A 14,969-nucleotide genomic window follows, 5' to 3' on the forward strand; every position below is an offset into this window, starting at 1 on the left:
CTTTTTCATCTTTTCTCACTAGTTTTGTTTGAAGTATATTTTGTCAGATTTTAAAAACAACTCCTGCTTATTTGTTTCCTAGGTCCATTTGCTTGGAATACCTTTAAGAAATTTTTTTTGTGTGTGTATATGTATGTTTGTAGGTGTGTACATATCATGATGCGTGTATGGAGGTTAGAGGACAACTTGCATGAGTCAATTCTCTCCTTCCACCATGTGGGTCATAAGACTCAAACTCAGGTTGTCAGGTTTGGCAGCAGCTACTCTTATTCACTGAGCCATCTCACTGGCCCTGGGAATGCCTTTATCTATCATTTCATTCTAAGCTAGTATAGGTCTTTCGTGGCAAGGTGAGGTTCTTGGAGGCAACAAATAGTTCCTGATTTTTGATCCAATCTACTAGTCTGTGCATTTGACTAATAGAACTGAGACTGAATGGACTATTTAAGGAAAATATGAATTTTAATTCTTGTTTCTTCCTTCTGTCTCTGTCAGCAAATTTCAGCTGACTAGTTTGTGGTTAGAATGCTAACACAGCTACCTAGACACTGGCCTTGGGTCCTGATGAAACTTCCTCAATTCTGTTTTTTTCATATGGAGACTTCTGCAATGATTTTCAGACAGAGGATTTTTTTGGAAACATTTGTTTACTTTCTAATTATATTATAATTTGATTAATTTTGAGAGTGTAGTTAAGTTTCCTTATCACTGTAACTCACTGCCTAAGGTATAAAACATGCACGCTTCCTCCTTTGGGGATCCAGACTTTGGGACTAAGTCCTGTGAGCTATAGGCTATAGCCTAAATAAACCTGCTTCCTGCATTTCCTGGTGTCCTACCTGATCTGTCCTGCAACATTTCTTGGTGACTCTGTGGGATGCTGCTCCTTAAAGGTGCTGGAGGCTCTTTGAGTCTGTAAGAAGAATAATTCACCTGGTGTCTCAGAAATGCTGTCCCTGAGCACAACGAAACTAAGGGTGACAGGAACCAGGAGCAGGGATTTGGAACATCACCCAACTAAACAGGTAGTGTGGTGGGAAGTTCTGGAAATCAGGAGACCAACAGCCAGTCCAGGTGAAGGAGAGAGAATTTATTCAAGCTGTCAGACTGACATTCAGATCCCTCCACAATAGCTCCAGCCCCCAGCTCCACTTTTTAGGGAAATTTATAGTCTACTCATATGTGAGAGTTTAAGCAGCAAGTAGTGTACACTGGTAATTAAGCGAGTGGTTATACATAAACATATGGTTACAAAAAATCACAAGACAAAAGATCACAAGAATGTAGCAGTTGGGCAAACAAAGATTTCAATGATCTGGTAAAAACAAAAACAAAAACAAAAACAAAAACAAAAACAAAAACAAAACAACCCTAAGGGGGTGGAGGCAGATTCCTGTTTACCAGGGCAGATTCCTGTTTACCTTCCTCCTTATTTTCTTATTTCTAGTTTATCTTGGGCTCTTTCATGGTCCAAAGTTCTTAGCAACCATCTAATTGTTGATAAGCTGCCATCACAGTAGGACTCAGGGTCAGTAGGAGACCCACCAAAATTGGTGGAAGAGGAGATTGATCTCCTTATAAGGGTCCTGGAGTACCTTCTGACTAGACATTTCCTGGAGGAAGTCAGAGCCTAAACCATCATGGGGGACACCCAAGTAGTCTTTGGCCAGGTTCAGTCACCAGGAAGGATGAAACTGTGACACCTTTTTGGTTGGCAATCTGGGATTATTTTTGTCTTGAAATTCTTGGTTGAGGGTGGTATAGAAATTTTCTGACCTTGTCTGTATGAAAATGTGTAAAAATGTACACAGGGCGGGATGCAAACCACAAATCCAGGAACAACTTCTGCACTCCACAAATAAATGAGGAGGTTACCTAATAGGAGGCCATTCATTGATAGATTTTCCAAAGTGGAGAGGCTAATATTAAATTAAACAGGGATATCTATTGTCCTAGGGATATCTATTGTCCTAAGAGGTCTTAATACTCTGACTGTGGTTACAGCCATGTGCCCTCATCAGCAAGAGTAGAGCAGAGCCTGAAAAAGGGCTCTAAATGACATGGGACAAGGGAAGGAGTCACTGGGGTACTTGGACGGACTCTTCCCAGGTAGGACCCCTTTCCTCTCTGGGTCAGTGGTTTTATGCAGGTTTACTAATTGATCTAAAATGCTAGAGCCCAGATCTTAATATGTCCAGAGGCACTGGGCCAGGAGTTCAGGCTTGGAGTGCCAGTGCCTGAAACCCAAGAGGTTTTACACAAGGAAGGGAAGAACAAAAACAGCCCCAATAGGTTTTATTACCTACTCTTTCTACACTGATACTCTGAATTTGACTTTTTTCAGCCTTCCAATATAGTCTGTCCCAAGTTCTTTTAAAATGCTATTGTCCTCTGTGCTCCTTATTCTTTATATTATAAATGTTTAAATCTAAGATTAGGTATGGTAAATTGTAACATGGTTTTTCTAATCCAGACTGACTGGTGGAAAATTCACTCTGAGAGCTGTTAGGCTTGCCTCTTATTTCTTTTGACCTCCATTCAAAATTTATGGTTTGCCAATTTATAATAAATGTCAAAAATAAATAAATAAATGAATGAATAGGGCTGGAGAGATGGCTCAGAGGTTAAGAGCAGTGGATGCTCTTTCAGAGGATCTGGGTTTGATTCCTAGCACTCACATGGCAGCTAACAACAATCTGTAACTCCAGTTTCAGGAGATCGAATGGTCTTTTGTGACCTCCACAGGCACTGTATGACATAGGTGCACTTACATACATGCAGGCAGTACATTCATACACATAGCTAAAAATAAGTAAATAAATAAAAGATCTCCAAAGTATGCTCTAAAAGGAAAAACATACAAAAACAAACAAACAAACAAAAAAACCTTTTGTTTTCCAGAAGGATAGCCAAAAAGGGCTGATCTGTCCCACAACAAGACCATTAATATTGAGTTACTATTGAAAGTTGTGATTTGAGTCCTGACACTTTGATTTTGTAGTTTGTTTCCTCGTTCTCTCTTGCTTAGAATAATCCCAGCATTTTTATTTCCTGTGGCCGCATAGGTACATTTGTTTTCCTTTTCAATCTGAAGGGTTCCCTCCAATATCTTCTGTAGAGTTGGCGTATGGTCATAAATTCCTGTAGTCTATTCTTATCATGGACAGCTTTTATTTTCCTTCCATTATGACAGGTAGCTTTGTTAGGTGTAGTATTCTGAGATGGCAGCTGTTACCTTTCAGAACTTGAAATCATTCCAACCCTTCTGGCTTTTCACACCGGTGTAGCTCTGGTGGCCTTACATATCTCTTAGTGTTTTTCTCTTGCAGCACTCAATACACTTTATTCTGTATATTTAGTGTTTTAACTACAACATGATGTAGGGGAAGACAGTCCACAGCGAGCTCTGCCCTCTTCTGCCTGTACCCTAGGTGCTCACACATTCCCTCTGTACTGAACTCCTCCGCTCTGGCAGGGAGCTTAATCTCTGGAATCTGACCCCGTAGATTGCAGCAAAGCTCTGGAAGTTTCCTTTCCACCCACGATCTGACTGCAAGAGGGCAGAGCTTGAACTCTGCCAGGCGGTGCACCCATAGGGCAGTGGCATTTGGAGTTTCCCAGTTCTGCCCCGTCACTCAGCCATGAGCAGAGGAGCTGAGCCTGGTCTCCTAGCACCCGAACTCTTACGTTTATGTTTTTATCTGCAGTCTTGGACCTTGGGAGGGCCGAGGTGGTTGCAAACATAGTGGTCCAGGGTCATCATTGGCCCTGATTCACACGGAAGGTCCTGAATCCTGAGGATCCCCTGCTTGCCTGAGCCTGTGACCCCGTAGGTTCCCTCTGTTTTGGCTGCCCCAGCCCTCTTGGTCTCCTGCCCAGGCAGGAAGGATGCAGCTCCGCCTTTGAGGAACTGACTTGCTCAGCTTAGCCCAGCCTCCCACACAGCCTCCTCCCAGGTCAGAAGCCAGGATCAGAGAAGTTTCCTAGGAGAGAAGAGGAGGTCCTGGGGGACCCGTCGCTTCAGAGAGAAGGTGCCAGGCTGGGGGGCAGCAGGGAGGGCCATGGCTCTGAACAGGGAAAGCTCTGCCAACAGCTGGAGTGGCTCCAGGGAGTCAGATGGCCCGAGACTGGTGGTTTCTGGGTAACCGGAGTTGGGGCCACTGTCCTATGCTTAAGGCTAGGCCATTCTAGACTCAAACAGTTTCTATCTCTGTGTCCCCCCTTTTCCTGTGTGACACTGACATCTGACACCCAGCACATTCCTACAGCTGTGTTCAGCAGAGTTCTTATATAAAATCTAGATTGCTTTGCTTACTTTGCTGATGTCTGTATCTGCCGGCAAGGCACAGGCTCTTTGCTATGTTCTCTTGAATTAAAAAGGACATAGTTCTTGCCTGTTGCAGGTCTGGCTCTGGTTCTTATTTGTCAACTTTAAACTTCCTCCTTTTTCTGCTCTCCTAAATCTAACACTGTCCATCTGCTCTGCAGGATGCCACAGCTGAGCCTGTCCTGGCTGGGACTGGGGCCCTTGGTGGCCTCCCCATGGCAGCTCCTGCTGCTGGCTGGGGCCTCCTGGCTCCTGGCCCGAATTCTGGCCTGGATTTACTTCTTCGATATCAACTGCTGCCGCCTTTGCTGCTTCCCTCAGCCCCCTAAACGGAACTGGTTTTGGGGTCACCTGGGCATGGTGAGTGTGGGAGGAGGATGGGTCTGGGATGTCTGAGTGGATGTGTTCCTGAGGAGTCAGGAAAGGCAGTCAGGGAGCTGGGGGTCAGGAGAGGGCTGGGGCTTAAGACAGTTAAGTCAGGCAGGCGGAGGGAGCCCCCCTCTCCTCACTGACCGGTATTTCCACTCTCCTTCTCTGTCCAACCAATGCTCTGAGGCCCTGCTCTTTCTTTTCCTTTTCTGCCTCCAGCCAACCTTGGGTCATGTTCTCACCAGGACTCAACAATCTAAAGTCTCTTCCCCTCATTCTAGCCTGTCCTATTCACAGGCTCCAAGGGTGTGCAGAGCAGGATCCTCTGGTCCATTCAGTTTCCACTGTTGGATTTGAAGCCTTCCAATGGAGTGTGTGGGATCTTTCACTTCCACAGCCCATCTCTGCTAGTCTCAGGCCAGTGTCCATACCTCTCTGAACTGCTTCTTCCCCTGTAGGAATGAGCTCTGATTCTCTCTACTTCCACTCACAGGGACACTGCAGGGCAGAAGACAGATGTGGGCAGTTTCTCCCCGCAACTCCTCAGGTCTTGTCCTTTTTATCTTACTCTCCACTCTCAAGATGCGTCAGTGGACTTCATTGTACAAGTTGGGTCAGAGCTGAGTGCTCTGTTTTCCTTTGTGGTGCTGGGATGAAACACTGAATGTCCTATGCTCCTTAGTAAAGGGCTCTTCTCCTAAGCCATACCACTAGCCTAACCACTTTTTTTTCTAGAAGGGACCACCATGGCCTCTGCCAGAAAGGCTACACTTCTAGGAAGGGCTGCTCTCTCAGCATCCTCCCCTTCTCCCCAGCATCCTTTCCTCCATGCTGTACTGGCTTCCTATTGTCAGAGCCACACTTTGCATTTCAGTGTCACCTGTAAGGGCACCACCTCCAGTGCCATTGATTCCAGTACTGCTTTCTCTCACCAGGGCCTCTTTCCTTCTAGCTCCCTGTTCACCTCCTCCCACTGCACATCCCGCCCTGGACTTCCTTCCTCTCTGCATCCCAGTCCAGAAGCTTCCTTCCAATCCCCAATTAGGCAGGGCTGTCTACAGCAACAAAACCAATTGAGTGTATAAGCATTATATGTATATATTACTAGAATGGTGTATAACTAATAAGGGCCAAGTAGTCCAATCATAGCTGTCTTACACACTGGGGAGGCTGAGAACCTGGTAGCTGCTTAGTCTATGAAACTGGATGTGTCAGCAGCCCCAATCTGTTGCTGAAGGCCTGGATGATTCCTGGAGAGTTTCTGGTTGTCAGTCAAGGCTGAATTCTGATGTTAATGAAAGATAGACACACCAGTAAGAAGCAAAGGCCAGAGGGCAAGTAACACACTTTTGACCTTGAATTTCTTTACATTTGGGCCATCTGTCAAAAAGGGTTGCCCCCTCTGAGGGAGGGTCTTCTACCTTCAGTTAATCCTTCCAGGAAATTTCCTCACAGACCCACTCAGAGCAGTGGCTCTTAGCTGATTCCAGATCTTGTCAAATTCATAATCAAGATTAGCCAACAGATGGGGCTGGAGAGATGGCTCAGTAGTTAAGAACACTGACTGTTCTTGCAGAAGTCCTGGGTTCGAATCCCAGCACCCACATGGCAGCTAACAACTGTCCATAACTCCAGTTCCAGGGGATCTGACAGCCTCTTCTGTCTTCTGCAGGCACTGCATGACACAGGTGCACTTATCTACACGCAGGCTTAACACTCATACACACAAAATAAAAATAATAAAATTTAAAAAATTAAAAAAAGATTAACCAACAGAAATCCTAATATCAACATGACACCCAACCATATCTCATTGTGTCATGCTTAGTTACCAAATGAAGACAATATCAGAATCATAATTCCACTTAACATGATTCGGTTATCCCATTTATAACTGAAAACACACTGTTCTCCACCCAGGATAGATGACAAAGTCACTTTAGGAATGTTTTTAGTATCCCATAAATGAAATACAAGAGCATAGGTGTAATAATACTTAACTACTGATACTGTCTCAGTCAGTGTTATATTACACAGTCAGGGAGTGGGAAAGGAAAGAAAGCATAAATATGTGTGTATTTATGTACTCAAACATTTCCTTAACAAAAACAGGAAATAAACACTTATGGTGATAACATTCCTTGTTTCTCTAGCTGATCACATGGTCCTAGCTGGTATTGATAACTAACTTCCTCTACCACCCACTCTGTATTTTCTCCATCCTCAGCTAACACCTCATCAGGTCTTGGTTCTTACCTGGAGGGGTGACACCTTCATTCCTGAAGGGTCTGGACCCTTTGTCATCCTGCCTAGACTGAGTTGGAGTTTCTCATTGACTTGAATCACAAGACACCAAGAGATGCCCTGAAGGATGTCATGCACTCCAGACACAATCATCCTTTCTTTCACTGTGGAGAAGCAGTTCAATTTCCCCTTAGTAATCTGGATCAGTCACCCTGGAGCCCAAGGTGGCCAGGGGGAAGACTTAGTTTCCAGTTCAATGGAAACTATATATGGTGTGTATCTCTTGGCAGAAGCAGTCCCCCACCTGTAACCAAGTCTTACAAATCAGCAGAGCATAAGGTCACGTGTACAGAAAGCAAAAGTTTTGCTGGTGAGTGATTAAGAATGATAGGAATGGTACCATTCCATGTCTACTACTTAATTCCTGGACCATGAATCCTGGTTAATGGAAAAACAGTGCCATATATTAAATGCTGATTCAGAGCATATAGGGCTTTCTGGAGAACCTTGTCCCAGCCCTCCAAGTAATTTCTACCTAATTGGCACTGTAGTTGTGTTTTTAAAAGGTCATTTTACTGTTCTATCAAGCCAGCTGCTTCAGGACTATGGGAAACATGGTAAGACCAGTGAATCTCATGAACCAACTACAACATTTCTTTGGCTGTGAAGTGAGTTCATTAATCAGCAGCAATTCTATGTGGGATACCATGATGGTGGATAAGGCATTCTATAAGTCCATGGATGATTGTTTTTGCAGAAGCATTATATGCATGGAAGACAAATTCATAACCAGAGTAAGTATATACGCCAGTATGGATAAAGCATTTCCCATTCCATGATGGAGTGGTCCAGTGTAGTTAACCTGCCACCAGGTCACAGGCTGGTCACTGAGCCCCATATGGTTGGTTTCTGCTGCTGGCAGATTTTGTACTTATTGGTCATAGCCAGATCATCCTTAATGAGTGGAAACCCATGTTGAGTCCATATATAACCTTCATCTCTACTACCATGGCCATTTTGATCATGGGCCCATTGGATAATGATAGGGATGGCCAGGGAAAGAGGTTGACTACAATCCATAGCACAAGTCACCCTATTTTGCTTGATTATTGAAGTCCTCTTCTGCTGAGATCACCTTTTGGTGAGTGTTTACATGGGACACAAGTATCTATGCATCCTTTGCTCATTTTGGAGAGATATATCTATATACCTCTTTCCAAAAAATTTTTCCAATGTTCCAATCATACGCTTTTCAAGGCCCCCACCATATAGCCAAACCACTGGCTGTAGGTCATGAACCAGTATATAATCACGTTTGACTCTTTCTTCTAAGTAAAAAATGCATGACCATATGCAGTGCTTCAAGTTCTGCCCAATGTGTAGATTCCCCTTTAAGACTGTCATAACTGTTCTGTCCAATGTATAGATTTCCCTTTGGGGTTGTCATAGGTTATAATGCTGCAGCTGTCCACTTCTGGGTCGTGTCAGCATAGTGTGCAGACCATCAGTAAAGCAGGCCCTAGTCTTCTCTTCTTCAGTCAACCTATCATAGGACACACCCCATGAAGCCACAGGTATATGCTTGGAAACAGAAGGCATTGTAACAGGAGTAGGAACCATAAGCATTCTTCATCTAACTTGCTTGTGCCCTCAGGACCTGTTCATGCCAAATCAGGCATATGCCACTTCCATTTGATAATGGATCATTGTTGTGCACGTCCTACTTTATGACTTGGTGGATCAGATAACACTCAGTCCATGATGGGTAGTTCAGGTTGCATGGTAAGTTGGTGGACTATTGTCAAATGTTTAGTTTCCACTAAGGCCCAATATCAGGCCAAAAGTGTCTCTCAAAAGGAGTATAGTTGTCTGCAGATGACAATAAGGCCTTACTTAAAAATTCCAATGGTTTCCACTGAGATTCACTTATAGGGGCCTGCCAGAGAATCCAAACAGTATCCTATCTACTACTGATACCTCAAGTACCATCTGGTCTGGTAGATCATATGGTCCAAGTGACAGAGCAGCCTGCATAGCAGCCTTGACCTGTTGAAGAGCCTCATTCTGTTCCAGGCCCCACTCAAAGCTAGCAGCTTTTGGAGTCACTTGGTATATGGGTCAGAGCAACACATCCAAGTGAAGAATGTGCTGCCTTCAAAATCTAAATAGGTCCACTAAGAACTGTATTGTGGGAGGGACCAGATGCAACAACTTTTCTTTCACCTTAGGAGAATTATCTCTATATGCCTCATACCACTAGACCTAGAAATTGCACTGAGGTAGAAGGTCCTTGAATTTTGGTTGGATTTATTTCCCATCCTCTGATGTTTTGCTAACAAGTTGAAAGTGATTGCTCACTAGGCTCAATCATCCTAATGTCATCAATATAGTGGACCAACATGATACCTTGTTGAAGAGGCAGGTATCAAGATGCCTTTGAACTAAGTTATGACACAGAATTGGAGAATTAATACACCCTTGAGGTAGAACAATAAAGGTGAATTGCTGGGCCAGCTGAAAGCAAGTTGCTTCTGTTGGTCCTTACGGACAGGTATTGAGACAAAAGCATTTGTCAGATCAATAGATACATAATAGGTACCAGGAAATGTGTTAATTTGCCCAAGTGAGGAAACCATACCTGGCATGGCCACTGCACTGTGAGTCACTACTTGATTAAGTTTGTGATAGTCAGCTGTCATTCTCCATGACCCATCTGTCTTTTGCACAAGTAGGAGAGTCAAAGGCGGATGCGGTGGGAACCACCACCTGGGCATCTTTCAGGTCCTTGAGAGTGACACTGAAATCCCTCTAGGGATGCGATAATGTTACTGGTTCCCCACTTTCCCTGGGAGAGGCTTCTATTTGGCTTTTCCAACAGAGCCCTCACTTGACCAGTCAGGGGATCAGTGAGAGGATTCTGGAAACTCCTAAGTATAGCTATACCAATTATGCATCCTGGGACTTGAGAAATAACCAAGTTTGGTGTTTCACTGAACTCACTGTGAGTCAGATTTTGACTAACACTCCATTGATCCCCTACCCTCCATACACTTCTATTTTGAGCTCTGCCAAAGTGTTGTTGGTAATTTCATGGAAATCAACATCAATTCAGAGCCCCCAGTGTAAGTTGACCCCCAGTGTACGGTTACCTTTGGGAGAAAAACTAACAATAAAACTTTTTGGCATTGTAGTAAGGCTTTTCCATCAGAAGGATTTGGCTTTTTCATTTAAGGGGTTTTGCTGTGGGGAACTCCTTCAATTCTGGAAACTGGCTCGGGGTGGACATTCTCTGTGGTTTACAGTAGCCTTTCATTTATTTGTTCTAGAATTTTCCTGCTTATGGAGCTGTAGCAAGAACTTAGTAGGCTTCCTGCCTGTTTCAGTTCTGGGAGCACCATGCTTAACTGGCAAGTGCCAGAGGTCCACATGAATCAGATCATTTATGACCACTGCTTTCCTTATGCTGTCATTACATTAAGTGATGAAAAGTCTGGCATACAGAGAATAACAGTGACAGAGCTCTTCAAGCATTCTGGGCCCCCTCTCACAAATCTGTATCTTATAGTATTATTGAAGGGCACATTTTCTGGACTCTCTCATTGTAGAGGAGTGTTTTACACAACAAAGCCACTCCAGGATTTGAGTTTCTGTGAGCCTCTAAATCCTTTAGTTAACATTAAGCCAAGGCATCTCTAGCTCATTCGCAAGAGGTCACTTTTGACCCATACTTCTGCCAACCGTTCAGATGAGTGTGCCATTGTTCAAGCTGCAACACTAAGCTCAGAAACTCTGCTCAGGGGACTCATATAAACTCAGTCTGATCTAGGTTTATGTTCTTTCCACCATTATCTCACACCCTTAAAATATACTGTCATGCTTATTTTCCAGACTTCTTATTATATGAATTAGAAAACTCAAGAAGTTCTTTAAGAATGTAGTGTACTTTCTCATGTGTCACACTGTGTACCCCTTATGGGGCCTGCTGAAACTTGAGTCTTGTTATAGTTCTAGAAATAAAGATGCCTGGTGAGGATGGGCCCCAAGTGGCATCTGTGGTGTATTGCTTGGCATCTCTCAATGAAGGTAATTATCAGTTCCATAGACAATGCAGGTAAGTTCCTTCAGATAAGGGTGGAGAAGGCAATATTGCAGAGGGCAGGAGTGAAGATTCATCTGCCACTAACTGTGGGAAGACTTCTTCCTCAGGCAAAATAAACCCATTAGAATCAGAATTCCATGCTTTCAGCTTCTTGAGGGCTCTCCACACATCTTCACCTCAAGTTGCAGGGTCCCCTCTACCAACCAGTGCTCTCAGTTTAACCACTGAGACCCTTCGAGACCGGGACTTGAACTTGCATTGTAAGTCATTCAGTCTTGGCAAAGGTTTGTGTTGAGTTCTTGGCATCTTTAGCCCCATGACTTCTGGAGAGAAGATTCTCTTACCACATACTTAGGAGCCGTTAGATTGTTTATGCACATCTGGAGCTGGGAAGCATCATGTCTGAGCTTATTTTTTGTTACTTTATCCAGAGATGCTAGAAGCAACCAGCCAGCATCATTATGGTCCTTACTTTTCCAGAAATGTAAAAAGCTTTTTTTTTTTTTGTCTTTTTTTGAGACAGGGTCTCCTTGTAGCCCCAGCTATCCTGAAACTCACTATGTAGAGCAGGCTGGCCTTGAATTCACAGAGATCCGCCTGCCTCCACCTCTTGAGTGCTGGGATTAAAGGCGTGCGCCACCATGCCTGGCCTAAAAATTTTTATATAGAGTCTTTATCATAAGGGGTGAATCAGGAGTATCTCAAAAGTCTTTGGCAACTGTCTTAGTTATTTTTCTGTTGCTGTGATTTATCATGACCAAAAACAACTTAAGGAACAAAAGGGTTCTAGATGGATAATCCATAATGGTGTGGAAGGCATGGCAGCAGGAACAGGAAGCAGAGAGATCATATTTCATACTCAACATAGAAAGGAGAGAGACAGTCAGAGAGAGAGACAGAGACAGAGAGAGAGAGGAAAAAGTCGGGTGAGGCTGACCCTCAAAGCTCACTCTACTTCCTAAAGGTTCCATAACCTCTCAGCACCTGGGGACCAAGTATTCAAATACATGAGCCTATGGGGGACATTTCTTTTGGTTTAGTCAAATTGGACAGTTAGCTCCAGATACAAGCAACCCATTAGAGAAACCCATCCTTACAATTCTATTTCTTTAGAACTACTCCTGACACCACAGTCTATATTAGGTAAGGTTCTCCAGAGGAACAGAATTGGCTAAATGCATTTATATTATAAGAGGGGATTTACTAGAATATTACAACTGACAGGAGCTGGGTAATCCAACAATGCCTGTCTGCACGCCAGAGAGACTGAGAACTCAGTAGCTATTCAGTTCATGAAGCTGGATGCCTCATCAGTCCCAATCTGGTGCTGAAGACTTTAAAGATTCATGGAAAATTGTTGGTCTTCAGTCCACATTGGAAATTCAAATAATCTGGAGTCTGATGTCAGTGAAGGATAGATACACTCACCAGAAAGAAGAGAAGGAAGTCAGGCAAGCGAACTATTTTTTCCTTAGGACCTCCTTATGTCTAGGCCACCTGTCAGAAATCGCTGCCCTCCTGGGGTGGGAGGAGAATCTTCTCTTAGTTAATCCTTCCTGGAAATAGCCTCACAGATCCATCCAGTGGTGTCTTTTAGTTGATGTTAGATCTTTCAAGTTGGAAGTAAGCATGAACCATTTCATCCTCTTTCTTGAGCACATCTAACTTAGATTCCCATCAGGATTCATGGTCTGAAGTTCTTTTAACATTTTTTTTATTGATTTCAGAATTTCAAACAATGTATTTTGATCATATTCAGACCCTCTCTCTCCCTACTCCTCACCACTCCCTCCCTACTATCCCTCAGTAATTTCATGTCCTCTGCTATTAGCTGTTCTTTTCTGGAAAAAAATTATTTATTTTAAAATTATTTTTTATTTAAAATATTTTATTTATTATTTTTATTTAATGTGTATGAGTATATTGCCTGCATGTATGTGAGTGCACCCGTGTCTTGCAACGCCACGGATGTCAGAAGCCATGTGGGTGCTGGGATTTGAACCCAGGTCTTCTGCAAGAACAACCAGTGTTCTTAACCTCTAAGCCATCTTTCCAGCCCAGACTTTTGTTTTTTAAAAGCTTTCTGATTCCATTCCATGCCTTCTATATGCTCTTGGTTATGGGTCCATAGACATTTATGACAACATGCACTTGTGCAAACCCAAACCAGACAATGGCCTAGCATGGATAGGGGAGATTGGCAGAAAGCCCTAGCTGAATATCTATTGGCAACTGATGGATGCTGGGAGAGGGAGAACTAGTTTTTCTTACTGATGTGACACATAGTAGGTTGACCAGACTCTGGGGCATGGTCTGAAGCTCTTGCTAGTTGGATTTTCCTTGATAGACATTTGGAAGACCTTGGCCTTGGATGAACTCAATCATGTTTTCTGATGTCTTGTCCACAGTGATGCTGGACAGTCAGGTGGCATATATCTATAGATTTCCATCTATCTACCCTTAACACACCTTCTTCTGTACAAATCTCTAGTCTTCACATTCTGCCATCTTCTCATTGACAAGGAGTCATCTTCATTCACTGGTCCCTCTTCATTCCTGTCACCCTGGTGATTTTCAGGTCCTTGGCTCCTGGCTTTATCACATCCATTTCCACAGCTCTCTGTACCACTCTCTTCCCCATCCTTCCAGGAATCTCTTTTCATGGTTCCAGGACAACACCCCAACTGTTCTCCCCTGATCTCTCTGTGACCCCTCTGTGTCCACTGCTGGTTCTTCCCCTGACCTTTCCATATGGAGTCCTCTGCCATTTTGTCCTTTCCTCTCCCCTCTTTCCTGAGACTACCGCAATACATAAGAGTTCAGCTCCTAAGTTGGCCATCAGTTCCTTCCTGAGGGGAGTTCTAAGTTCACATCTCTTCTGAGCTGGGAGGTGTTTCCAAGCATTTTTTGCCTCAAAGATGCAGAGGCACCTGGCCAAAGCCATTGTTAGGAGTCTGTGCTGGCATTAGGGAAATGGGCCTAGCTGTGGGTTCACTCTGAGTTTGAATGAGTAATAAGCTGTTGGAGGGGACAATTTGAGATGGGAAGAATTTGATACAGAGGAGTATGCAGAGGGAGAGGAGAAAGGGAGAGAGGGAGCATAAGAGGAATGAGGAGAGAGAATGAGAGAGATGGAGATTGATGATAGATAATTGATAGATGGATGAGCAGATAGATGATTGATGAACAGATGTGGATACACAAATTATTTATAGATGTGATACTTGATAGATAAGATGACATAGGGATATGTGACAAGGAAAGGGGGAGAGAAAGGGATTTAATATGTTAGATATAAATAAATGTATGGGTGTATCTCACCACCAGTTATCTGTCCCACTTTTTCAATCATCTATCTCCTCATCTATCAATTATCTATCATCAATCTTCCTATCTATCTATCATCTATCTGTCTATCTATCTATCTTCATCTATCATTATCTATCCATCTATCTATCATCTATCTATCTATCTATCTATCATCATCATCTATCTGTCATCTATCTATCATCTATCTATCTATCTATCTATCTATCATCTATCTGTCTATCATCTATCTATCTATCTTCATCTATCTGTCTATCATCTATCTATCTATCTTCATCTATCTATCATTTATCTATCTACCTATCATCTATCTATCATCTATCTATCTATCTATCTATCTAGCTATCTATCATCTATCTTCATCTATCTATGTATCTATGTATCATCTATCTATCTATCTATCTGTCTATCATCTATCTATCTAGCTATCATCTATCATCTATCTATCATCTATCTATCTATCATCTATCTATGTATTTATGTATCATCTATCTATCATAATCTATCATTGATCTATCTATCATCATCTATCTATCTATAAATCTATCAATCCATCATCTATCATCATCTATCTATCTATCTATCTATCTATCTATCTATCTA

General features: G+C 43.0%; 1 protein-coding gene across 1 annotated transcript in view; it reads left to right on the forward strand.

Moving 5' to 3' along the window:
- The first annotated feature begins 3,640 nt into the window (after window positions 1-3,640).
- The window catches only part of LOC103731633 (cytochrome P450 4F6-like), a 24,237-nt gene continuing 12,908 nt past the window's right edge, over window positions 3,641-14,969 (forward strand). The window contains 2 exon segments of the mRNA XM_008830012.3: window positions 3,641-4,031; window positions 4,489-4,687. Coding sequence (XP_008828234.1) covers window positions 4,490-4,687 — 198 coding nt within the window. The 5' untranslated portion in view covers window positions 3,641-4,031; window position 4,489.

This window comes from Nannospalax galili, unplaced genomic scaffold (assembly GCF_000622305.1).
Source record: "Nannospalax galili isolate Female #2095 unplaced genomic scaffold, S.galili_v1.0 scaffold2094, whole genome shotgun sequence".
Lineage (NCBI taxonomy): Eukaryota > Metazoa > Chordata > Mammalia > Rodentia > Spalacidae > Nannospalax > Nannospalax galili.